The sequence below is a fragment of the Ornithodoros turicata genome, chromosome 9 (assembly GCF_037126465.1).
Source record: "Ornithodoros turicata isolate Travis chromosome 9, ASM3712646v1, whole genome shotgun sequence".
NCBI lineage: Eukaryota > Metazoa > Arthropoda > Arachnida > Ixodida > Argasidae > Ornithodoros > Ornithodoros turicata.
Window position 1 is genome coordinate 37095948 of NC_088209.1, and position 27286 is coordinate 37123233.

Below are 27286 nucleotides of genomic sequence, written 5' to 3' on the forward strand. Positions count from 1 at the left end.
ATATATATATATATATTTTTTTTTAATTTGGTATCATAACTCCATCTCGCTCAAGGTCTCAGTACGCAAAATGCAAATGCGGTCAGTGAACATTATCATTTTCCATGAATATTCAAAGAAGCCGCAAAACTTCACGAGATTTAGTCTGTAGCGGCTTCCTTATCTAGGTGTCAGGTCCTCGACGCACTCTCGCAAAGTATCCAAACCACTGGAGAGCATAAGTGGAGAACCATGATCTATCACCGTGTGGCAATTGAAGCCCAGTCGCCGTTCATCATGGGGTGGGTAATGGTGGCCAGACGAGAAGTCAGGATGAGACCACTTTTGATTAATCGCTTTGAGGATCCCTCGTTCACGCGGAAGATGTGCATCTCCTTTCACTGCTCTTGCCATTCGAGGTTATAAAACAATCCAATGGTTCTCGAGAACAGTAGGGTTCTACCCTTCTTCATTAGTCATACAGGCTTCATGCCGAGAAGCCTGTTTGTGGACCGCCACAATTATTAGAAGGTTGCCATCTCCGATTATGCGATGCTTCAATGTGTTCCTGATCTCTCGCACCAATGTCATTGGGATATATCTGACAGAACGGCTTCTGAGAATTGACCTTCTTGAAAAACACAGGCGTGCCTGTCTTTCCATTTTTTCTGCGCTTCAAGGCCTGGAAGAGACCACCTTCATCGTCATGCTCCTGGACCTCAGCTATGTCGGCGCAGAATTCGTGCCTCTGATGCCCAAGTCCTGCTTAAGTGTCATCAGTAGCAATGTCAGTATCACTGGCCCCTGCCTGCGACGTTTAGCGGGCTGCGCAGCATCGACGGTCTCAAGGGCAAGCGATGCCTCGCAGTGCGCAGTGGAAATGGCAGCGGTGGCTTAGAGCGTTGCCCGCCCGCGGCCCATCTATGGCGGCAGATGGCGATGCTCTGCCCGCTTGGGCAACGTATTCTTGTCCGAGATCTCAGCTGTGTAATTCGTTAGACATAGGAAGATTCAGAGTATAAGATTTTCACATCCGATTCGTGTGAGCCTCGTCTTTTTTTCCGTGCTCTTCACTGTTTTCCTTCAGCGACATCCCCCTTCTTCCCTTCCCCTTTCACAAAGGAGTGAAACTTGCCGCCTTGTCTGAGCAGCCAGACCTCACTCCTCTTCCTTATCACATTCCTCGTCCCTCCCTTATCATATTTCATATCATTCCCTCCCATATTTTATCATCATTCCCTTATCATATTCCTCACACCACCACCACTCCCACACGCCTCCCCAAGCAGCACAATGTACCGAAAGTCGAGTGCAATAGGGGTGGACGGTATGCGTCTTATCAATGTTCTTTAGTTTCACTAGTCTGTTCAAGGCCTTCCACCTACCCGTCCACCCCTATTGCACTCGACTTTCAGTACATTGTGCTGCTTGGGTCAGCCCACAGGGTCCCAGAAGGCTTTTAGTTCTTGCTTACATTTCCCATGGAAAATAGCGCTTTCTCAGCAGTGTTCTCGCTTTATAGTTCAACTTCACATTGTTATTGCAGCGCTATAGTTTCTACATGCACGCAAATCTGTGTATAATGCTCAACGTGACAAAGCAAAGAACAGCAGCGTCAGGTCTATAGTTGTCCCACATATTTCAACCGTCTTGTACACGTGTCTTTTCAGGAGCAGTTCAAGCGTCAGTTCGTAGCTCGCTGTGCCTGCAGCCACAAGTCCAAGCATGCTCATAATCGACTCGGAACGTACGACCAAGAGGACAACTCAACCATGATTGTGCCTTTGAGACAATCGTTCAGAGTGAGCATCAAGTCGGCGTCCTCGCCGGCGCACGTCGGATCTAAAGTGTGACATGCAGTCATGCTGGAGTTCCCGCAAGTGCAAACAGATCAGTGTGAAGTGGAGCGTGCGCTGCTTCAGAGAAAAGTACCATGTGTCGCGCTATGCGGAAGGCCTGTGGTCAAGCTGCAGACGTTGTTGTGGTTCGTAATAAAGGTGATATTCGTCGAGCAGCTCAAACGACAGGATGGTGAAGAGGTCAAAAGTACAATGATACCTCTAGCTACTACGAATATATCTATAAATAAATATGGTCGCACGTATGACCCATGTATGTGACTGCATTGTGGCAGGTTCTCTCTCTCTCTCTCTCTTTCTCCTTTTCCTTTTTTTTATCAAAACAAATAGTCATAAAGTTGCAATAAAATGAAGGTGGTGATTTTGTGGTGCTATTGACTTGTGTTGACGGCTATTGACTTGTATGGTTGTCTGGCAAACGTAAGTCTGGCCATTTTTCGAATTTTAAACTCGTGAAAATAATGGACTTATACGGGTGTCTGGAGCAGGAATGTCTGGCGTCATCTAGTAACTGTCGGTCTGACGAGCAGCGCAATAGACCTCTACCCGAGAAACGTCATCATGATGTTGGTAGACAGACTGGTAATCGAAAGAAATCTGAAGGGGAGGACTGGGTTCCACGAAGGTAGTAGCTCATAAGCACCAAATGCTCATAACCTCCAAACGCTCAAAACCTCCGAACGCTCATATGCACCGAAAAAAAGTTGGTGGTTTTGAGCGTTTGGTGGAAATGAGCAGGAGGGGAGAAGCTGCTCATAAGCACCAAACGTCCAAAACATCCGAATGCTCATATGCACCGAAAGGCGGGAGACCACAAAGGCCGGGTCTTCCTCTCCCGCATTTTGAACAAGGTCATAGGGTGAGAAAGGTGGAATGAATGGCGACTACCAAGGCCGCTTAATGTGTCAGTTTGAAGTTTATGTAACAGCTTGGTCCTGCTTGTATGTAGTCAGAACGAATTTTTATGGAAGTTTATTTTTATCTATTTCGTGAGTCAATTGGTGTTTGAACGCCGTAGTGTCCGCCCATTTGGTCGAACGCGGTTTGGTCTAATGACGTTTGATCGAAGGCGTTTATCGAACGCCGCTTCGTCGAAAACCGTTTGATCGAAAGCCGGTTGGTCGATGCCGTTTGTTCGAAAGACGTTTGTTCGAAAGACGTTTGTTCGAAGGGAGTTCAAAACTGCATGCACTGTGTCATCCGCACCTCTTTTTCTGTAACTTTTGACTCGAGCATACGGAGCTGGCAATCAGGGTACTCTGCTTTTTTTCATTTTTATTATTATTATTTCTTTTCCTTTTCTTTTCTTTTTATTTTTTTTGCAGGGAGACCGCTGGTTACTTGCAGACGTTTGTAATTTACGAACTAGTCGGACACATGTTGAAGAAAGTTGCCCCAGGTTGGGAGCAGCCGATAGTCTGTGTTTCTTCTGAGCACCCTTCTCATTGCTGGTGACGTATTTAAAGGGAACGGTCTGAAACGGGATAGCCATATGTGCGCGAAAGCCACTCCAAGTCTGTGGATGCTAAGAAGGAAATTTCGCCATGGCACAACGAAAGATATTAAATTAACAGCATATAAAACCTTAGTTCAACCTCGTTTAGTGTATGCATCTGCAATCTGGGTCACTACACATGCACGCTATCCGAAAAAATAGAGAAAGTACAAAGATCTGCTGCCCTGCTTATCTTGTCTAGGTTTCGAAGGACTTCTTCGGTTACATGTCTGTTGCAAGAACTAAATTTAGATTCACCTGCACATAGGCGAAAAGTAAATAAACTAAAACTGTTCTTTCTCCTATACAATGGTCAGTTGATTGTCAGAAACAATAATACAATTAAAATTTATCCACATTCAACTGGAATAAATAATCGAAAAATGTCATTAATTTATTTTTATTTATTTGCCAAGAATGTTTAATACTTGAAATCAATTATTATTTGACAAAGTGGGTTAGCATGAGGAATGTGTTTACGAGCAAACGGGTTACACGCAGTTAAATGTTGCTTAGGATAACGGCATTTAGAACTCCGGCGTTCAACACTCCAAGTGAACCAATAAAAAATCGATCAAACGACCGCTGCCGTTTCGATCTCCGATTAAATGTCTTTCGACCAAATCATATGTCGGCACAGTTCCTATAGAAGTCGACCAGGATGCACATTCCCCAAGGCCGTCAGTCGTGACGTTGCCCACCTCTGTGAGGCCAACAACGGCGAGACATTTCATCGTCACCACAGTGAATTAAATTCGCCTACCTGAGGTAGACTGTGGTTGACAAAACGTGTAAGAGAAAATGTGGCCGATGAACGGATATCAACATGGAACGCCGTCGACTCCATAGCGCCTTAAGCTACATAAACGAGTAGACACAAGAGAAGACGAGTAGTAAAAATAAACTGAAGAAATAACATTAAACTGAATATATGTTAGAGGTTCAACGATAACACCCAGTGAGCTTGAACTAGCGGTGCAGGAAGGAGGATTGACGCTGCACAGCGTCGCAGTCAGGCACTGGCGTCATCGAATGGTTCTGTAGCATTCGCTACAGTTCCACAGTATAAAGTCTGCGTCGTGAAGCGTACATTAGAAGTAGTTTTGGCATGTGATACAGGGTGTCTGTTTTTGCATGTTCTTGCATGTTTAGGTTTTTTTTTTTTTGTCTAAATATCTGTCTATTTTCATGGTTTTGGAACGTAAATTTCCGAGTTCTACTTATAAGAGGAAATAATGTTGTTCTTGAATGCCTAAAACGGTGAGCAAACAGAAATGAGTTGAAAACCAATCATCCAAAGAACCAAACCAGTCATCTTCCAGACCGAAGGTAGAATAACTATAGGAGCGAGAATGTGTAGAGCATGTTGGATGGAGTTTCGGAAAAAAATAGTCCCGGAAAAATTGGTCCCTGGTTGCGTGGCGGAAGAAATGGTCCCGCGCGGTTCCGTGCGCCCAAAAATACAGGAGCGTTGTTGTGGACATCTGATAAACCGAATCATAGCCGATAAAGTCCTATCATTCGCACTCTTCATTTGTTCGAAATTGGAAGACATACTTTTTTAAATTAGCATTAATCTTAATGAACAATAAATGCTGGACGCCATTTAATGAGGAACATAAAAGCGGTTCCATTTGCTGCACTTGCGCAAATGTTCACTGCAGGCCTATGTATGCATAATATAAACCCTATATAAATATCGTATTCCAGCTTCTGCACTGTAAGTGAACCCGGACATATGTTCGGAGGGGACCACGCTTTTTGTTGCTACAGCCCTGGGAGCCGAGTGCCTTTCGAGCTAGAATCAAGTCTTTTGTCCTAGGCTGCCTCCATGTCTATGAAAATAAAGCTCAAATTGAAATCCATAAACGAGAAGGCGCTATTCGTTCTGGCTACATACAAGCAGGACCAAGCTGTTACATAAACTTCAAACTGACACATTAAGCGGTCTTGGTAATCGCCATTCATTCCACCTTTATCACCCTATGACCTTGTTCCAAATGCGGGAGAGGAAGACCCGGCCGTTGTGGTCGCCCGCCTTTCGGTGCATATGAGCATTCGGATGTTCTGGACGTTTGGTGCTTATGAGCAGGTTCTCCCCTCCTGCTCATTTCCACCAAATGCTCAACACCACCAACTTTTTTTCGGTGCATATGAGCGTTCGGAGGTTTTGAGCGTTTGGAGGTTATGAGCATTTGGTGCATATTAGGCACAACCTTCCACGAATGGGCACTTGTTCGCTGCCTCCTATTGAAGGAAAAGTAGGGCCGAAGGTCGCGTCCCTTTCATGGACCATCGTAATGCCCTCAATACCGTGGCTTTCGGGAGCGAGCTTGTTCACGCCTACGTTCCAGCGTAGTTCAACTCTACCAAATTGGTGGCGCTGTCTAACACTATGACGTCATTTGTTTACAAACCGGGAGAGGTATATGGGCACGCTCAAGAAGCAAGTCTTTATGCTCGCTTTGGGAACAAGCGTGCAGCTTCGTCCCTTGTCCTGTGACCATCCTGGGAAGTCAAGACTGTTATTCAACAAGGTAGGAATAAGTCGGGATGATTGGTACATGTGCTTGGTGATGAAGGGCAGTAACAAACAAAGACCAGGGTTACAACACAAAAACGACACCACGACTGCCAACTGGCAACTGTGCATCGTTAACAAAGGAACAGCAGCTGGAGCGCGGTTCCTGGAGTAGCCAGTCCTGAGTGGCTCGAGACTAACATCTCCATTTTTTTTTCTTAAAAGAAAATCAATCAATCAACAGCAGCTCCTACAAAATTCGCAAGGTCAAGTGACACGAGAGCGACACAGAGTAAGAGCCGCCTCACGCGTAACAGCCGACCAATGCATCCTGTGACACGATAAACTGCGGTTCCCCTTCCACCAGCTCACTACCACATCGAAGGTACAACTTCTCGCTTGCAGCAAGAGCGACGGAGAGCTAATGGAAATGTTAATATACAGAGTGTTTTTTTTTAGTTACAGACTTTTTATCAAAAAAAAAAAGCTACAAGATCGGCACAAATGCCGTTTTTGCAATCGAGGTACACGTCAAGGCAGACGTCGCCTAGAAGACAGTATGTAACTACTAAATGATTGATTACCTAAAATTCGCCAATTAACTTTTTAATTAGGGGCTTAGGGTAAAAGCGAGCGTTCAGAGTGAGAGACAATCCTCGATTAAAGTCAGTCCATCTTCTAAAAACCCTGAAGCATGCTCAGTCATGTGGCGACGCTGCAATTGCGCTTACGAATTAGATAGTTCTTGCGAATGCATGCCTTTCTGTGGACAAGGGCGCACGGAGGCAGACACGCGTCCTTCGCAAAATGGGGCAAGGCAAGGCTTGTACTTCCAGTTGTCTTCTGGAACGGGGCATTCTACCAACTCTTGTGCGAAAGGCAGGCAAAGGCATCGGAACTATGCTTTCCAGGAGATCCATCCACCGATACGACCGTCCGTTCTGCGCGCCTCTTCCTCTACCATGCCGTTCCTTCTTTGGCACGGAGGGTACAAGAACAGGAGTCGCTCTTCTCACAAAGTCCGTATTTGGTTGTGCAGAAGCTTAGCTCCTGCTGCATGTCTGACCCCTTTTACGTGCCCACCTCTGGGATTCGTCATAGCGCATAGAAAACTCACTGTCATGTGACCCGCCTGAGCAAACCTTCCACGTATGATTGCCTTTGACCAACGCCACCTGGATATATGGAAGATCTGCTTAATGCCTCCACCCCCTCCTTCGTCACGTGGACATGAGGTGATGGTGGTGGTGGAACTGCTTGCCATATAGCAGGCGCGACCGTGCGTCCTGGGCCGACTTCACAGGAAACTGTGCCAGCATTTGTGTTCCAGCGTCCGTGGAAAATCAATGGGAAACACCCACATGGACACGTGAGGTGCGTTAAGTAGCGGCTCTGTGGAGCGCGTTCCGTCCACTCCGCGTCCGTCTCACTCCGGAGCCTCTGCTGAACGGGTTTTTAAGCCTAGAGAGCGTTGCGTGTGCATGTGATGTGTGCACGGTACGCGTGTAAAGCGCCTCTAGGCCTCTGCGAGTCACTGAATGTTATTTTTCCGGTAGAGCCGTCTACCCAAGCAGCACAACATCTTGGCCATATATGGGGCCAAGATTAGACCCATATTGGGCCAGTATTGCCAATATCGGTCCAATATTGGACCAAGATTAGACCCATGTTAGGCCAATATTGCCAATATTGGTCCAATATTGGGCCAAGATGTTGTGCTGTTGGGGAGCTGTCTGCAGCATTTAAAAAAATAATTGAGGTGCAGGTGGGGCCCAAACGCAGAGGAGGGTGGAAAGCGCGAGAAGCACTCCGACTTGTGGGTAGGATTGCGAGAACTCCACACTCCGCAAAAGGAGAAGTCCCGTTTAGTAAAAAGGAGCCCGCTCCATGCGGTCCGGAGCCGCTACTTAACTCTACACTTCATCCAATTGATGCGGACGATTTCAAACACAAACTTTCTGTGGCTACTAGTGGTTGTGTGTGCGGCTGATGACGTCTCATCACCATAGCCAGTCATCGCAATAGGCGAACTCTTATTAGCTACGTCATGTCGTTTACACGACAAAAAAAAAAATATATATATATATATTTTTTTTTAATTTGGTATCATAACTCCATCTCGCTCAAAGTCTCAGTACGTAAAATGCAAATGCGGTCAGTGAACATTATCATTTGCCATGAATATTCAAAGAAGCCGCAAAACTTCACGAGATTTAGTCTGTAGCGGCTTCCTTATCTAGGTGTCAGGTCCTTGAGGCACTCTCGCAAAGTATCCAAACCACTGGAGAGCATAAGTGGAGAACCATGATCTATCACCGTGTGGCAATTGAAGCCCAGTCGCCGTTCATCATGGGGTGGGTAATGGTGGCCAGACGAGAAGTCAGGATGAGACCACTTTTGATTAATCGCTTTGAGGATCCCTCGTTCACGCGGAAGATGTGCATCTCCTTTCACTGCTGTTGCCATTCGAGGTTATAAGACAATCCAATGGTTCTCGAGAACAGTAGGGTTCTACCCTTCTTCATTAGTCATACAGGCTTCATGCCGAGAAGGCTGTTTGTGGACCGCCACAATTATTAGAAGGTTGCCATCTCCGATTATGCGATGCTTCAATGTGTTCCTGATCTCTCGCACCAATGTCATTGGGATATATCTGACAGAACGGCTTCTGAGAATTGAACTCCTTGAAAAACACAGCCGTGCCTGCCTTTCCATTCTTTCTACGCTTCAAGGCCTGGAAGAGACCACCTTCATCGTCATGCTCCTGGATCTCTGCTATGTCGGCGCAGAATTCGTGCCTCTGATGCCCATGTCCTGCTTAAGTGTCATCAGTAGCAATGTCAGTATCACTGGCCCCAGCCTGCGACGTTTAGCGGGATGCGCAGCATCGACATTCTCAAGGGCAAGCGATGCCACGCAGTGCGCAGTGGAAACGGCAGCGGCTTAGAGCATTGCCCGCCCGCGGTCCATCTATGGCGGCAATTGGCGATGCTCTGCCCGCTTGGGCAACGTATTCTTGTCCGAGATCTCAGCTGTGTAATTCGTTAGACATAGGAAGATTCAGAGTATAAGATTTCCACATCCGATTCGTGTGAGCCTCGTCTTTTTTGCGTGCTCTTCACTGTTTTCCTTCAGCGACATCCCCCTTCTTCCCTTTCCCTTTCACAAAGGAGTGAAACTTGTCGCCTTGTCTGAGCAGGCAGACCTCACTCCTCTTCCTTATAACATCACTCCACCACCACCACCACCACATGCCTCAGCCCACAGGGTCCCAGAAGGCTTTTAGTTCTTGCCTACATTTCCCATGGGAAATAGCGCTTTCTCAGCAGTGTTCTCGCTTTATAGTTCAACTTCACGTTGTTTTATTGCAACGCTATAGTTTCTATATGCACGCAAATCTGTGTATAATGGTCAACGTGACAAAGCAAAGAACAGCAGCGCCAGGTCTACAGTTGTCCCACACATTTCAACCGTCTTGTACACGTGTCTTTTCAGGAGCAGTTCAAGCGTCAGTTCGTAGCTCGCTGTGCCTGCAGCCACAAGTCCAAGCATGCTCATAATCGACTCGGAACGTACGACCAAGAGGACAACTCAACCATGATTGTGCCTTTGAGACAATCGTTCAGAGTGAGCATCAAGTGGGCGTCCTCGCCGGCGCACGTCGGAACTAAAGTGTGACATGCAGTCATGCTGGAGTTCCCGCAAGTGCAAACAGATCAGTGTGAAGTGGAGCGTGCGCTGCTTCAGAGAAAAGTACCATGTGTCGCGCTATGCGGAAGGCCTGCGGTCAAGCTGCAAACGTTGTAGTGGTTCGTATTAAACGTGATATTCGTCGAGCAGCTCAAACGACAGGATGGTGAAGAGGTCAAAAGTACAATGATACCTCTAGCTACTACGAATATATCTATAAATAAATATGGTCGCACGTATGACCCATGTATGTGACTGCATTGTGGCAGGTTCTCTCTCTCTCTCTTTCTCCTTTTCCTTTTTTTTATCAAAACAAATAGCCATAAAGCTGCAATAAAAAGAAGGTGGTGATTTTGTGATGCTATTGACTTGTGTTGACGGCTATTGACTTGTATGGTTGTCTGGCAAACGTAAGTCTGGCCATTTTTCGAATTTTAAACTCGTGAAAATAATGGACTTATAAGGGTGTCTGGAGCAGGAATGTCTGGCGTCATCTAGTAACTGTCGGTCTGACGAGCAGCGCAATAGACCTCTACCCGAGAAACGTCATCATGATGTTGGTAGACAGACTGAAATCGAAACAAATCTGAAGGGGAGGACTGGGTTCCACGAATGGGCACTTGTTCGCTGCCTCCTATTGAAAGAAAAGTAGGACCGAAGGTCGCGTCCCTGTCAGGGACCATCGTAATGCCCTCAAGACCGTGGCTTTCGAGAGCGACCTTGTTCGCGCCTACCTTCCAGCGTAGTTCAACTCTACCAAATTGGTAACGCTGTCTAACACTATGACGTCATTTGTTTACAAACCGGGAGAGGTCTATGGGCACGCTCAAGAAGCAAGTCTTTATGCTCGCTTTGGGAACAAGCGTGCAGCTTCGTCTCCTTGTCCTGTGACCATGCTGGGAAGTCAAGACTGTTATTCTACAAGGTAGAAATAAGTCGGGATGATTGGTACATGTGCTTGGTGATGAAGGGCAGTAACAGACAAAGACCAGGGTTACAACACAAAAACGACACCACGACTGCCGACTGGCAACTGTGCATCGTTAACAAAGGAACAGCAGCTGGAGCGCGGTTCCTGGAGTAGCCAGTCCCGAGTGGCTCGAGACTAACATCTCCTTTTTTTTTCTTCAAAAAAAATCAATCAACAGCAGCTCCTACAAAATTCGCCATGTCAAGTGACACGAGAGCGACACAGAGTAAGAGCTGCCTCACGCGTAACAGCCGACCAATGCATCCTGTGACACGATAAACCGCGGTTCCCCTTCCACCAGCTCACTACCACATCGAAGGTACAACTTCTCGCTTGCAGCAAGAGCGACAACAACAACAACAACAACAATAAATGAAGAAGTGATGATGACATGGGATGTTTCCCCGTGGTAGCCACAGGACACTACCCCATTTCACAGTGGTTAATGTGAGAGGATGAATTATGGTGAGAATGAGGCAACGACAGGTCGGAGTTCTGTTTAGAGCTCTTCAAGGAGTCCAGTGGCCTGCATGAAAACAAAAAGGGAGCGAAGAGCCCGGCACTGATGTTCAGGGGAGCTCCGTGGGCCAAGTACTTTGGACAAGCTGAATGGTCTATGGTCGAGGAGTTCAAGTTGGCGTCGAAGTACCTGGCGTTCACACGTGTACCGCTCACAGTCCTCGATGATATGGGGGATCGTAGCTGGGGTGCGGCAAGCTAGGCACAGCGCCGTGTTACTGTAACCCAGCTTAGCACGGAACGCAGGGGTGAAGGCGACGTTGAGTCGTAGACGCCGCAGGAGTGTCGTAAAGCTTCGAGGGAAGCCACCTGGCATCCTAAATGATAATGACGGGTCCACTGCATGGAGGAGCGACCATTGAGTGATGTCATGCAGCCATTGCTGGCGGGCCAAGGGTGACACCAACGCAGACAAGTAGGAGCGCCTATCCCCGTTGGAGAGGATAATGGGCAGGGCTCTGGAGATACGGACGGAAGAGCGACGGAGAGCTAATGGAAATGTTAATATACAGAGTGTTTTTTTTTTTATTAGTTACAAACTTTTTATAAAAAAAAAAGCTACAAGATCGGCACAAATGCCGTTTTTGCAACCGAGGTACACGTCAAGGCAGACGTAGCTTGGAAGACAGTATGTAACTACTAAATGATTGATTACCTAAAATTCGCCAATTAACTTTTTAATTAGGGGCTTAGGGTAAAAGCGAGCGTTCAGAGTGAGAGACAATCCTCGATTAAAGTCAGTCCATCTTCTAAAAACCCTGAAGCGAGCGCGTGCGTTGAGATATCCATTGCCGAAAATTGCTATGCAAATGAGGAGAAAGCGAAAGCGCGCTTACTGGATGCGCAGGGGAAGGAGCGTTCAATCCACGTCAGTGGGCCATGTGCTTTGGAGCGATGGAGATGACTGGAGCAGGTGCTGACCTGCGGCCCAGATAAGGCTGCGAGGGCCAAGGACACGCACTTTTCAGGCGAGCAGTTTTGTTTTCGGTTCATTTGCACAGCAATACGTTCGGCGATGAATATTTTAATGATCGCTCTCACTTCAGAGTTTTCAAAAGGGAGAATGGCTTTCAGAGCCGTCGGGAGGAGAGTTTGCGCCCCGGGGCAGGACAAATCTGAAGCGCCCCCTCCCCCGTTGCCGCTGGAACCTTTATAAACAAAGAAAAGAAAACGCTTATTTGCACTGCCGAGATCGTAAATTCAAATCATCCTCATTCCCGCTTTATACTTAGGGAGTGATTTTTTCGGGTTAAATGCCTTTCTCAGATTCGGGGGGTAAAAATCATGCGCTATTTTTAAATCTGTAATTCGTGGAGAAATCGGGCGATAATTGTGCCTTCGGGTGTTATCGGGTGTTTTTGTTTCTCCTCTTGTCTATTAAGTCCTTGCCTAATATCTCTTTTTTTTTTGTTGTTGTTGTTGTTATCGTTTTTTGCGGGATCGTGACCTTCCAGCGGTAATCCCCGAAGGCATAGACCCAAGCAGCACAATGTACTGAAAGTCGAGTGCAATAGGGATGGAGGGTATGTGTCTTATCAATGTTCTTTAGTTTCACGAGTCTCTTCAAGGCGTTCCACCTACCCGTCCACCCCTATTGCACTCGACTTTCAGTACATTGTGCTGCTTGGGGACAGTGTTGACACACATGGGTGTATTGCTGGGAACGTAAGTAACCCATTCTGTGATTCATCTCATCATTCTTTCACGTTTGTTAGTAATCTTTTTTGTCATCTTTGTCTTTAATCTACGTCATCCTTCTTTCATCATCTGGTAGTTTTTCGTTTTTTCCTACTTCTTTTTCTTTTTCTTTATTTCTTATTTCTTAATTTTATTTTTTATTTATTTATTTATTATTCCTTCCTATTTCTTTCTTTCTTTAATTCTTATCTTTTCTTTTTATTTATTTATTATTATTTCTTATTTCTGGAATAGCAAGCCGATGTCCCGTTTGGCTGACCTTTCCCCGTTTTTTTTCCCCTTTTCGTCTAATAAATATATCCCCCCCCCCCCCCCAGTCTTACATGTGTTACACGTGGCGACCTTCGTTCGTTTCCAGTGGAAACGTCACTCGAGGATTTCATAGTGACTGGAATTCGGGGAGAAATCGGGTTTAACCCGAATTGGTCGGAGGTCAGTTCGGGGGGAGAATAACCGGGCGGAATCGAGTTTAACCCGAAAAAGTCACTCCCTATTTATACTGTCCAGCTAACCTGCCTTTCGGCGCGCTTTCTTGTGAGGGCGCCCGGGGCGGCTGCCCCCCTCGCGCCCCCGTCGCTACGGCTCTGATTGCTTTCATCGTCTCTCACACTGAACGCTCGCTCTTGCCGTAAGTCCCGTCATTAAAAAAGTTACTTAGTGAATTTTAGTTAATGAGTCACCTAAAAGATGCATACTCTCTGCGGGAGAACGTCTGACCGGGTCAATCCATTGGTAGACCTGACGGAAATGCGTTAGCATTAAGATTTGAAGACCCTTTTCGAACTCCTCTTCACAACTCTACACAATCCTTCAATGACCCTACACAACGCTAACGCAAGGCAGCATCCGCGGGCAAATGAGCCTTTCGGGCATGCTTTCGGGCTTGCTCCTACGCTTGGCGGCGCCGTCCCGCAGCCCTACAGCCTTCTTTCGTCGCCGAGCCTCCCCACAGCTGTCACAGTCCATGTGTCCACGGCGAGCCCACACAGACACGCCTGCAACTGCCGACCACCACAGCTGCAGTGCCGTGTATTAAAAGGGAGCCTGGCCATTAATGGGACCTGCGTATACCTGGGGCTCCACCCACTTTTCGAGGTATCTAGCCAATCACAGGTCGAAATACAGTTCCCTATTATTGCAGGCCATCCAGTACTTATAACTCACCCTTATTTACTGGTTGCAAGGCTAAACATACAAGTCTGAATGGCCAGAAGGGGTACGTATCTTTAATGGGCAGGGAATGTTCATTGAGTCTGACGCTGAGGCATCGCCCAGATTGGCCGTTGTACACACACCCACACAGAAAAGGTATGCAGTACACCGCTCCCACTGGACAGTTCACAAACGGGTTCTTATGCTTGACCATATACACCCCTGAGGTGTCTGCAGATGGCTGACCTGCCTACACCACGCTTGCGCTCTCGTGGGGACCGAGCACACTGACACAGCTGAGACTCTTTTATTCTACTTGGTGTCACAAGTGGGATGGTCTGCGTGAGTACCTGTATCGTAAGCATAACACCATGTTGGACAAGAACTACCTTCGAGTTCGCTCTGTAGTTGGAGGGACTGAACTGCGTCAGAGCAGTCAGAGGGACGACGACAGTTTCCCAAGATGGCGTCCAAAGACGACTGAGCCGAAGCCGGAGCCGAGGTCTCGGGTTCTGCGCGAGGTAGAGCGCAGACCTCGGCATCACTCACTCGTGAACATGCTGACTCATGCTCAATTCGGCAGATGGAGTGAGCGTGACTGAGCGAGCCAAGAGCTGAGCAGGCAGTGAGTCAGCGAGCCGAGAACCGGGCAGGCGGTGAATGAGCGTGAGTGAGCGAGCCGACAGCTGAGTGGAGGGTGAGTGAGCGCGAGTGAGCGAGCCGAGAGCCGAGCCGACGGTAAGTGAGTGTGAGTTCGACAGTAAGTGAGCGAAGAGGAATTCCACCGAAAAAAATTTTGTGAAAATGGAAGACAATAGCAAAAGCACGTGACCAGGGGCAGAATGGCACCTGCAAGAACTGTGGCTTGGCAAGTCTCCAAACGTCGGCAAAAAGTGCCAAATGCTGCTTGTGCAAACGGCACGGACACTTTACGAGGATGTGCGGCAAGAACCAGAACCGGGACGTCCGGAATTCCAGGGGAAGACGAGTTCTTCCTGGGAGGGGGGATATGTTTACTAAGAAGCAAAGGTCAGCCAGACGGAGGTCGGCTTGCTATTCCAAAAAATGGAAAATGGGGGAAGAAAAGAAAAGGGAAAGAAAAGAAAATGAGAACAAAAAGGAGAAAAGGGGAAAGAAAAGAAAAGGAAACGAAGGAAAAAAGGGGAAGAGAAAGAAGAAAGGGGAAGGAAGGAAGGGGGACAACGGTTATCGGTCGCTGGGGGGGGATATGTTTATTAAGAAACAAGAAAGGAGAGAGAGAGAGAGATCATGGGTTTAATGGCACAAAGGGCAACAAAGGCCATAGAGCGCCAAAACTATGGTGAGTGTGTGGGAGATGATTATGGGAGAGATGATGTGAGAGAGAGTGTGTGTGGTACTTAAAAGCTATCTACAGGTATGAGCGATGAGATGGACCAGGATAAGAGAGAGTGGAGGATGACACGTCGGGCCATAACGGTATGAGGGTCATGAGGCCATGAGGGTCCTCATGAGAAGAAGGTACGTGGGGCCATGAGGGCCCTCATGAGGTGAGGACACGTGAGGATGAGGACCTCATGAGATGAAGATACTTGAGGCCATAAGGGTTGTGAATAGCCTCATGAGGTGAAGGCATGTGAGGATGAGGATGGTGAGGCCTCTCGGGATCCCGATGCCCTGAGGTGAGGTTTGTGAGGGCAAAATTTAAAATGGAATGTGAGGGTGAGAGTGACTGAGGTTTAGTTACTGGTGAGGAAAATTTGGTGAGGGTGATTGAGGCCAACAAAGTCTGTGCTTCGTGAGGTGAGGATGAGTGAGGTCGCAGGAAAATGCCCACCTATGCACACGACACAGCAGCTGAGGTGACTGTTGTTCCTTCCACGTTTCCTGGGATCCCAAAAATCTTGAAAAATGAGAAGCTGGTTTTCTCGCGCAGCGTGTCACCATCAGGCATTATGAGGCCCGTAATTTTGTGAAAATGTCAGCATCGCTGTAGATAATACAGCATAAGTGCAGGCAAGCTGGTGAATAAATCCATAGTTCCATAGCGTTATTAATCCTGCAACAATCAACGAAATCGTTTGCGTATTTACAAAAGGGCATCTTCTATGCGTTAGGCACGGAACTTCACTGCTTCTGTAGTGGATTGCGGAAACGATCGCGTTTTCGAAGAACAAGTAAGTAAAGTAGCAAAGTAAGAAAAAAATAAGTAAGTAAAGCAACAAATACATTATGACGATGACCTATAGCCGTTGCTGGAGGGGAGCAGCTTACCCTGCTCCAATGTCAGACATTACATGAATGATATGGGGACGAAGAGAGGGGCCTATGAAGAGTCTAACAGTTAGACTACAAAATGTTCGTCTAGTGCCAATAAAATGCGAATTATTGGGGGCACTAAAATGCAAAAATGTCTCCTTTTTTGCTTCTTCAATGCTGCGGCAATGCGAAGCAGCCTTTCATTGGTCCCTTAAACGATCTCCCGCGATGATTGGACACCATATTTTAAGGAGACCAATGACAGGCCGCTCTACGCTGGCGCCTTTCTCGAAAAGGAGCGTAGCAGAAGAGCATCAACATCGCTAAAAACTTCAGTGCAGGACAACACTGAACTGACAAATCAAGACTTTGTTAAGCAATGAAATGACGAATCAGAAGGTGGAAACCAGCAGTAGGGGAGAAGGAAAAGCAAATATGGAGTGAAGCAATAAAGTCTTGGTTTGTGAGTTCAGTGCCGCGTCTTGTGCCGTCCCCTGCACTGGGGTTTTTAGCGATTGCGCATCCAAACAGCCCAATTTTTAACCTTGCCCAAGAAAATAAAATAAGAAATTGTAAACTGTTGATAAAATAAAAAAAAGCATAAACTGAGGTTTCGCTCGCGCATATAACTCACGAACCATGCAACGGATGAATCATGTTACTTTTGCATTGTTGTCAAGGTAATGGTATCTTTCATTACGCGGTGAGAACTTCAGAATTTCAGTGCCACTTTAATTTAAAATACATCGAACAGTCCGTGGGTCGTATTACGCCGCCGTACCCATATTGTGCGTAATTGGCATTCTAGCTGAAGACTCCTGCAGCCTACAAGCGATTGCGAAGAACTGCGGAGAAATTCATCAAACCCGCTCTTAACTACGCTATCTCATCTACGTGTCCCCGACGTCGGCGTCGTATTTCCCTAGACGGTCTAATGCGCAATCAACTTTGATGCGTACCGCCAGCCATCCATTATTCGGCTGCTTACGACACGACACGCGGTGTTTATGATCTAAAGGACATTGTGCTCAAAATGCGCTTTGACATTTCCGCCTGAGAAATTAATGTCTTGTCATCAAAGCAGGAGAGCTGAGCTGAACTGAGCAGAGCTGAGCCTGTGTTTCTGCCCGTGTGTTCCCCGACGGGCGCGCGTACGCACGATTCAAAAATTTTAAAATCGTAGGTGCGGGTTACTAGTGAGTAGTTCTCATATAATAACATGCGTGATATGAGCGTCTGGCGGTCAACTGTTCGATGGGAGCTGAATAAGTTCTTAGCCTATAACGAGAAAGTGATATTTATCGGAGAATTTCTTCCCCCTTTCCGTCCAACTATTTCTCGCGTTCTTTGTGTTCCAAAAAATCGCGAATTTAAAAGGATCATGAAAGGATATTTGATAAGCCTACCATTTTCCTCTGTACTAAAGCATTCACACTGTGAAATGTGAAGTTGAAAATCGCTCAAATAGCGAAACTAACTGCTACGATCCACCTGAGAGGCGAACTGGCCGTGACATCATACACAGGAGATGTTGCCGATTCGCGGAAGGTCTTTTGCCAGCAAATTGCAAAAAGTTTCAGTTGCCGTTGAGCCAATGACATTTGACCTAAACTATATACAGTTCGGTCGTGTTACATTGCAGCCCGAAAAGTGTACCACATTCTAATAAACAGAGCTTCACCGCATAGCACGCTCAGCAGAGCTTGCTATGCGGTGAAGTTCGTTTTATAGTGCAGTTGTTATTGAACGCACTTAAGCGAAAAATACCCCCCAAAAAAGCAAGAATGACAAGCTGGCCAGCTTGTCATTCTTGCTTTTTTTTTTGGGGGGGGGGGGTATTTTTCGCTTAAGTGCGTCCGGATTTTATCCGATCTACAACTACTTGTATATATAGACCATACACGGTGATAGCATCATTTGATAATGAAGTTTACTCCAACGACGGCACTGAAACTGCCGTGATGGTTTGTTTGTTTTGCTTTTTTTTTATGACACAAGGGAAACTAAAACAGCCGTGATAACGACAGCGAACTGTCGTTCAGTTAACGGGCCGTCGGTAGGTTCAACTACCATTGACTTTAACGGAGCGCCCGTGTAATAGGGGTATTAGTACGTTGCCGAAAATTCTTTCCACAGAACACCAGTAAGGCTGGGGTCCCATAGCCTCAAATTGAAGAGCAGCAGCAAAGCTGCAGCGACACGAGCATATAGCACCCATCTCGCCCATAGCATCGGGCGTACTTCCACATCCATACTGGGTGAAACGAATATGCCCACCACGTTTCCTGTGCTTTCTCCTGTAGGGCTCGACTACCTGCGAGCTAGGTTGTTGTAAATGAAACTGATCCTTGAAAAGGTTCGATATAGATAGACAATGAGCTCGTTGCCTAGTGAAAACAGGCAGAGACTAGTGATACCTTGCAGAGAAGGACTTTGCTTTCGTTATGTAGCTTTTAGTTCACTAACAGCAACGTACGCATTTGACAGTCACAGTAAATCAAAATATCGAATGCTAGTAACGAGGCGACATTTGTACGACAAAATCTCGTAGAAGACTCTCCACACGACCGCAGCAAAGGCTGTTATGCGCAGCAGTGCGAAAGGACGAACCTATGTTGAACGTCGCGAGACTGAATACACATCAACGAAGAGTCAGTCAGGTAATATGGGCCTCAAACCACAAGCATTTCAAACTTGACAAATGCACAATACATCTCACACCAAACGCATTTCACCACTCCCATGGTCTAAGATTGCATTCCTGCATCTGTGTACTAAAATGCTTAGCTACTACGTACGCCTTTGGAATGTAAACGATACCGCAGTTGCCAACACGTTTTGGACCTCCTACGCTATTGCTGGCACTAATTCAAAAATGAAGCTATGGGACGCCTCCAGCAGCAGAGATGCAGCAGCAAAAAGCTGCTCTGCTGCCATGTTGCCGCGGTGCTGCTGCCGCGTTGCTGCAGCTGTGCTGCTGATGCATAAAACTATGGGACCCCGGCTAACAACGTGCAAGCGCTGCATTAATACATATTCGACCTCTGGGATGATATGGGCTGTAAAATGAACGGTGCTCGCGACCTTCCATTAACATCGATAAAACCCTCAGCGTGGGGATAAAAGGCAAAGGACGTACACAAAGAAGACGACGACACAGCGCCGAATTGCAAAACGAAGAATTTTTTTTCCGTTCAAACGAGGGTTTTCGAGGGGTTTATCGATTTTAATTATGAGTTACCAACACGCTCAAGTTTTAACCCTTTTTCGCGTGCCAACCTCTTTTGACTACTTTTTCACTTCCCGCAAATCACTTCCAAACCCATTCTTTCCGAAAACGGGAAAAAAAAGGAAGAGAGGTTAACCTTTCTTTTCTACGCAAGCTTTTCTCCACAACCCACAAGCCTACACAAACTTCGATGAACTCAGCACACCACTATAAGCGAGCTCTTGAATTCCTGATCCATCGTGCCACTACCCAGACAGAACACGATCTTCCACGGACGTCCGAAATAGATTACAATGCCCATATCCGGAAATTAACGTCCGCGGGACTTCCCTGATATATTCATGGAGGGATATCCGCTGGATGTCCTGTCGCGGCTGTTTCACGGATTGTTCGTATCAGCTCCGTGATGGGATGCAGCATGGATCATGTATTGTAAGAGAGAGAAAAACGCGGAACGATGTAGGCACCGTGCCACTTTCCACGGACCAACACAATTTCTCAAACCAAAGCAGTAAGATACACAGACGTTATCTTGATGGTGACTTGATAAGCCAAGCAATTCCTAATTTTAATGTTGTTTGTGGGCGCAATCGAATTAAACTCAGACATCTCACCCTTCCTTTCGACTCACAGGGGAACAGGGTTCTCGAATCTGTGGAAGGGTCGCGAGAAAACCAATGTATGCTGTTCTCTGTTTGGAAGTGAACGCCACTTCCTTTCTACTACAGATTTTTGGCTGAGTGGTCCGAGGGACTTATATCTTTCTCTTTGTTTTTCTTTTTCCTGATTTTTCGGCATGGAAAATACTAGAAACAAACCGGAGTAACAGAAAATAAAACGACTGCATGGTGACGTTGGCAGAGGTTAAAAAATGGCAGGAAAAAAGAGGCTGATAATTCTACTACGAAGCGTGTACTGACTTCTAACAAATAAAAAAATAACATTCGCTGGAGATACATGCAGCATTCCGTGAAGCTCCTGTTTACACCCTTATCTCCAAGATACGTCCATGAGATGGATGTTCGTAGGAAGTACCTCTCACGGCCACTTGAACGTCCGACGGATATCCGCTGGAGAAAATCTCCTTGACCTAAGGCTATCCGTATCTCCGTAAAATTACACCCGATGGACATCCGTGGGACATAATTTTCTGACTGGGTACACATAATGTGTAATTGTTCTTCCCGAAACGTACTGACGCCAAAGCGGTCCTATATGTCCTAGGTTTAAAACGACACCTTCGCGCTTAAAAACCCTCGCACTGGAGTTTTTACCGTTTCTTTTTGAACGATTTTAGTATGGAGACACCACACACCCTAAATTTTAACGCTTTTCGACGTTAATAACCACTATACGACGTTAATACCACTATATGTTCGGCATCGGCCGAACGTGGCTAATTTAGTTCGTTCGAAAAGTGACTAGATATGAAAGGAACGAATTTTAAAGATCGGCTTTGCACCCGCAGCTGCAGAGGCTCCGGCGGCGTGACGTCACTCCCTAAGCGGAGGAGTGAGAGGGCGGCCTTCAAAGGGGAAGGGCGCCAGACGGCCCGTAACTCTGTGAGACGCCCGCACTGTCGCGGCATTCTTTTTCTGAAGGTCGCGCACTCATTGGTTCTTAGGGAGTGACGTTTTCTTGTTTTTCCAGAGAGGGAATTCCGGCGTCTGCTCTTGTCATGTATTCCGTCGAATAACAGTGAAACCACGCCACCATTTTGCGCGGGATTTTCGATGCCGCGGTCAATGATCCAGGAGGAATAAAACGACACGATAGTTTCAAAGTCGACTGTAACAGATGCGACCGTCCCTTTAAATGGACAACTTTGCAGGGTCAACCAACGCGTAGGACCTCCGTCCACCACGTGACACACTATATGACCAGGTGATTACGCATTTAAACGCGTTTGGCACAATGCCCGATAAGACGCAGCCAATTTTCTCTAGTGCTACTTTGCGATGCTGGCGTGCCTAAACGACTGCCTTTAGGTGGGCATAATTCATTTCCCAGTGGACACATCGCCCCTTTTAGTCCCATGGAGAGCTCGAGTAAGTGGCCGTGACAGCGTTGTTCGAGCTGTGATAAATCGCCGAAAGACGGCGAAGCTAGATGGAGGAACGGTCCCATAGCGTTGTCGGTCACGAATCTGTGGAAGTTGTTTCCTTCATAACATCAGCAAATATGAATGAATCGAATAGTAACATCATGAACAACGATAATTTCACTCTAAGAAAAAAGGGTGTGAAAAGGTGAAAAAAAAAAAAACGTCTACAGTTACCACCTAGGCCGACATAGCGTCTGGTAAAGGGGGGTGGCAAAATCAATTATCATATATCCAAGTTGCTACGAAAAGGCGTACGCCCCCTAACTCACCGAGTCAGAAGCGGTAACCCTATCATTCGTAGGTAGCAGGTAGAACTTTGCAACCTGTTAGGCACAACATATACGACAACTATTACCTCCTAAAAGGTGCAACTGCTCCATCCTTTTTTCTGAGAGTGTGGCCGAGGACAAGCTACGAACGTGGACGACAAAAACACATAAGCACCCAACGGCCAAGGAAAAAATGAAGTCAAAATATCTCAAGTATAGGAGCAACATTATGCCGTTCTTTACGTCTACTAGACCGTGGGGAAAAAAGCTGTCTACAAAAGGCTGTTTATACTGCTTACATTGACATTTCAACGCGCACATTCCAATCTCAGGAATACTGGTTCGCGAGGAAGTTGAACCTGCGCAAAATATTTAAAGGGGCACTACAGGACACAAATTTTTCCTCGCAAAAAGAACGATCCCGTTACTTTGACACCAAACCAAAAGGAACGACGTTCATCGTTTGCGTCATTCGTGATTTATGAACGAAAGAATTTCACAATTTCCACAATTTTACAAATTCCCTCTCTCTCCTTCTCGAGAACCGCGGCAATGCAAAATGTTTTGCACATTAATTCCCCTTGAGGCAACAGATGCCAATATTACGCCACACTCAGTCGCACAGATATGCATACGTGTGCTCTTTAATTAGTTACCCCCTGCGCCGTTCATTGTACCTTGTACGTATTAATATAACGGATACTTGCAATGAAACATTCGGTGTGAAGCCCAGTGAAATTGGGGTCATGCCGCGCGCATTCCCTGACCGGCTTAATGACTCTGAATCTCCAATACGAACTGTTGGTATGGAAGCAATTGACAGGATAACTGGAGATAATGTAATTATACTTGGAAGTCGTAGCTACAGGACAGCGATAAGCGAATGGTTGAGTGTTGGATTACGTTTTGAGCGTAAAACAACAAATTTATGAAGTGACCATGAATGAGAAAATTTAAATGATCGCAATTGAAAGTGCGGAACTATATTCTTCCGCAACTTGTGTTATTCGAGGCAACCCATGATCATATACCAGCACGACTTGAAGGAACCTACTATTTATTTATTTATTGCCAGTGCCCACCAACACGCCTACACTGAGGTGCACTGAAAGTGATACAACACACCGATACAATAAATAATACAGATAAGACAGAAAAAGCGCTAAGCAACTTTAGACACGCAAACAAGAGTAGACAGCAGTTCTGAAAACCGGGAAAAAATCCGGTTGATCTGGGCGTACCACAAGGTGGCGCTTCAGCCTCGACACTCTTTAATATTGTCGTGTTCCAACTGACGAAGCTACCGAAACGAGTTAAAAGTATCATTTATGCAGACGACGTATTCATCTGGGTCAGTGGAGGTTCCATCGATTTCATCAAAAACACGTCACTGAACATGCTTAGAAGTCATCGCCGGCTTCTTTGAAGAGCGTGCTATGGAAAAAAAAGCTATATATTCCCTTCAAGAGAAAGAAGCTGAAGAATTTCAACATCAGAGTGCGAGGGAAAGACAAACGAACACAGAGTCACAACTTCCTCTGGGAAGCCTAATTCCCAACCAGAACCTGTCCTGGGCGCAACAGTTCAACAAAATTCAGCAGACAACCAAGGTTCATACCAAACCATAGGGGGTGCTGAAAAGTTATAGGCCCGACAAGGAAGGACGCGACCTAGAGTCATGAACCTTTATTAGAATCTATCGAATTAGAATTCGACATATTCGCCTCAAAGTTCAACGCACTTGGCACAGCGTTCCTGAGGTTTCTTTAAAGCGACAGCCGCATCCGCCAAATATGCGCCAATATATGTTCGGCATAGGCCGACAATCTATACTCGGCTAATTGTTTTCTTCGATAAGTGCTTCGATATTAAATATACGTATTTCAAACGTCAACGCTGAGAAAGGCGCCGTCCAGACGCCCGCACGGCCGCGGTATTCTTTTTCTCAAGGCCGTGCTCTGATTGGTGGTGTAGGGAATGACGTTTTCGCCTTTTTTCAGAGACGGCATTCCGGCACACTCTCAACATCCGTGCAACATTGCCATGTATTCAACCGAATAACAGTCAAACTATGCCACTATTTCACGTGGGAGTTTCGATACGTGGTCAGCGGTCAACGAGGAATAAAATACACGTCTCCCTGTTTGTAAACAAATGACGTCATAGTGTTCGACAGCGCCACCAATTTGGTAGACTTGAACTAGGCTCGAAGCTAGGGGCGAACAAGATCGCGCAGAAAGCCACGATCTTGAGGGGATTACGATGATCCCTGAAAGGGACGCGACCTTAGGTCCTACTTTTCTTTCAATAGGAGGCAGCGAACAAGTGCCTATTCGTGGAACCCAGCCATCCCCTTCCGATTTGTTTCGGTTTCAGTCTGTTTACCAACGTCATGATGACGTTTCTCGGGTAGAGGTCTATTACACCATTCCCAAGCAGCACAATGTACTGAAAGTCCAGTGCAATAGGGGTGGACGGGTAGGTGAAAGGCCTTGAACAGACTTGTGAAACTAAAGAACATTGATAAAACACATACCGGCCACCCCTATTGCCCTCGACTTTCAGTACATTGTGCCGCTTGGGTTATCGTTTCCAAATCGACTGGAAAGGATGTGACCGTCCTTTTAACCCTTACAAAAAGAAATCCCATATCTGCTCTCCGAAATATGCTTCGGCTGCTACTATCGTTTCCGCGTATAGGGTATGCACCCCTTTTATTTACCCCTCCAACTCTATTTTTATAATGTAGCTGCAGGGATCACATGTCATACCACTCACATCGTGCACTTCGCATCGTACACTTAATTGGTCCTTTATCAGAAACAGGCTTCGCGTGTAGCTGTTGCCTGGGGCAATGGAAAGCGCGGTGTACCTAACCGGGACCTCTCGCAATAATAACGTGTACTAAGAATAGCGCGAACTATACGCCTATACGCATAATGCCACTACAATGAGGGTCTATCCCATAATTACCCGAAACTTAATGCCGACAACGAACCGCCCCCGCTCTGGATAGCTGGGAGGCAAGCGCATTGTGTATATGTATAGTACCGAGCAGCGTGGGAAAAGGTCGCGATGTTCAGTGTTCACAAGCTGCTGCTATTTGTTTGCACCTGCCCGTGCACCCAGTATACCCGCGTCAACGCAACGCGGTCATTCTGTTGTCTTGTAAAAAAATTAATAGCATTATTATTATTATTATTAATGAAGATATTATTATTATGTCATGTCCTTGATGGCGATTCAAGCCTTGTGAATTTCGAAGTGATTGAGCATCGTTACTGCGAAAAGAAAAAACTGAAGCATAGAACATCTTGATTTTATACCATTTCAGTAAAATAATGTTTGTGGGTCGACAAAAAGGGTTTGTAAAAAAAAATAAGAGTTATGGCCTCAAATTGTAGAACCCCAGTATGCGTTTTATGCCTATAGCGTGCGCCGCTATGTAACTGAAACTAGAGTCACTAAATAAGCTACGCTTATGCTTACGCGAAGCTATGTATTTAGTGACTCTAACTGTAACATCACCGATATTTATTCTCTTTTTAGGTCATTTCTGATAGTAACTGTTTAATTTTGGTATACGGTTGTATTTTGTGTTTGGTATGGTTGTATGTTGTATTTGATCAGTACATCAATTATGATGTTTCAAATTAATTAGGCATGTGCGCATAATTATTTTAAAATCGAAGCGAATACGAAGTGAATCCTTGTATAGCTCCTTGCTTGAATCCTTGTATAGCTCCTTGCTTAAATCCTTGTATAGCACAGGCACGGATGTAAATATGTGCACAGCATGGGTACGCGACATCCATACGGATCAGAATATCACGTATACAGGGTACGTGTTTCACGAAAAATGAGCCAAAGTTTAAAAACAGAATAGTTCATCGAGCACCGAAAAAAAAAACGGACTGCACAGTGTTACCAGTGGTGTGAGGATACTCAAACTATTTTTGTAATTAATTAATTAGTGAAATTAATTAGTCATTTTGGTAATTATAATGATCAGAGCCAAAATGTCAATGAGAAAGTTGTCGCGGGCGATACAACGACACGAAACCCGCTGACTACAACTTTGTACGTCTAACGGATCCTTTTTTCTTTCCCAGCTCCAAAGGCTAACTTTCGGGTTCGCAAAAAATTCGGCTTGACATTGACGCCACAGGTCCCGCGTCGATATTTTGCAAACCCTAAAGTTCCGCCTTTGGAGCCGAAAAAAAAAAAAGGATCCGTTAGAGGTACAAAGTTGCAATCAACGGGGTTCGTGTTCTTGTATCGTCCGCTACAACTTTCTCATTGACATTTTGGCTCTGATCCTTATAATTGAAAAACTGACTAATTAATTTCGCTAATTAATTAATTAAGTTCAGAACAAAAAAACAGTTCGAGTATCCTCACACCACTGGTAACACTACCCAGTTTGCCTTTTTGGTGTGCGACGGACCGTTCCATTTTTAAACTCTAGCTCATTTATCGTGGAACACCCTGTATATCCATGATGAGGTAAACACGACGCAAAAGACAAAGGGGACGGAGGAGCAGACAGGACGAGCGTCGCTTCCAACTTCCGTTCCTTTGTCCTCCTCTCTCCCTTTGTCTTTTGCGTCGTGTTTACCTCACCATGCATTCACACCAACTAGCCCAATAGACGATTTTAAAAACACGCGAGCGCCACCAAGCGAGGCGCAAAGCAGCAGGGGAACTTCGAGGGACACTGCTCTGTCGTCTGCTTCGGTTATGGTTTACCCCGGCTGACGCTGCTGCTGCGCTCACCGGGTGTGATGTTGTTCTTCTTCTACCTCCGTCTCTGGCCGTCTCGTATAATGCTTCAACGCGCTCGAAGTTCCCCTGAGCCCTTGCGTGCACCAGGTGGCGTTTGAGCTCTTTTGTTCCCTTTTCGGCATTACGTGTGTGCGAAACTTTTCGAATATGTTCGCTTTGGAAGATGCATCTATTCAGTTCGAAAATCTAGTTGAGAATCCTGTATTCTATTCGGAAACCGAATCGAATATGGAAGCATGTATTCCCACCAGTACTCGAAGAATTCCGATGTTTCCGATGTTCCTAGAAATAATGTTTGAGAATGTAACAGTACGTTGGCTGAGAGTGTGCCATAGGGGTCGCAACTAGCATACGCTATTGATTTCATTTCCCCTTTCGCACTCTTTTCGGTATTTCTCTTTCTTGAATAAACCTGCTGAATAAGGAGTGCAAACACCGTAGTGAAAACAACCCTCTTGCGAACTGCTGTTGAAACGCTGTTCCCCAAACAGCAACGTGACGTACAACTCAAGCAGCTCCAGGACCACAGGAAGCTCTTCTGCAGAGTTATAAGCTAACAGTCGCTTCGTCTGAGGAGCGTCGTCTCAACTGCTCTTGCAACATTTTTTCCAACACCATTTGCGTTTGTAATTGCTCTTGCAACGCCATGTTCATTGTTTTGATTACGAGGTGCGAACCTTTTGCATTGTAACTCACTGCATTGGCGATCCTCAATCTCTTTGAAATTGAATCTCAATCAATATTGAATCTGGTAGTAACGAAAATCTCCAACCAAGGT

General features: G+C 46.1%; 1 protein-coding gene and 1 long non-coding RNA gene across 2 annotated transcripts in view; one reads left to right on the plus strand and one right to left on the minus strand.

Annotated features, from left to right (window-relative positions):
• The window catches only part of LOC135368810 (RYamide receptor-like), a 124866-nt gene extending 122718 nt beyond the window's left edge, over positions 1-2148 (plus strand). The window contains exon 4 of the mRNA XM_064602326.1: positions 1650-2148. Within this exon, the coding sequence (XP_064458396.1) occupies positions 1650-1832 (183 nt within the window). The 3' untranslated portion in view covers positions 1833-2148. The remainder of the gene's footprint in view (positions 1-1649) is intronic.
• Positions 1-27286, minus strand: part of LOC135368811 (uncharacterized) — a 342797-nt gene that overhangs the window by 199458 nt on the left and 116053 nt on the right. The window lies entirely within an intron of this gene.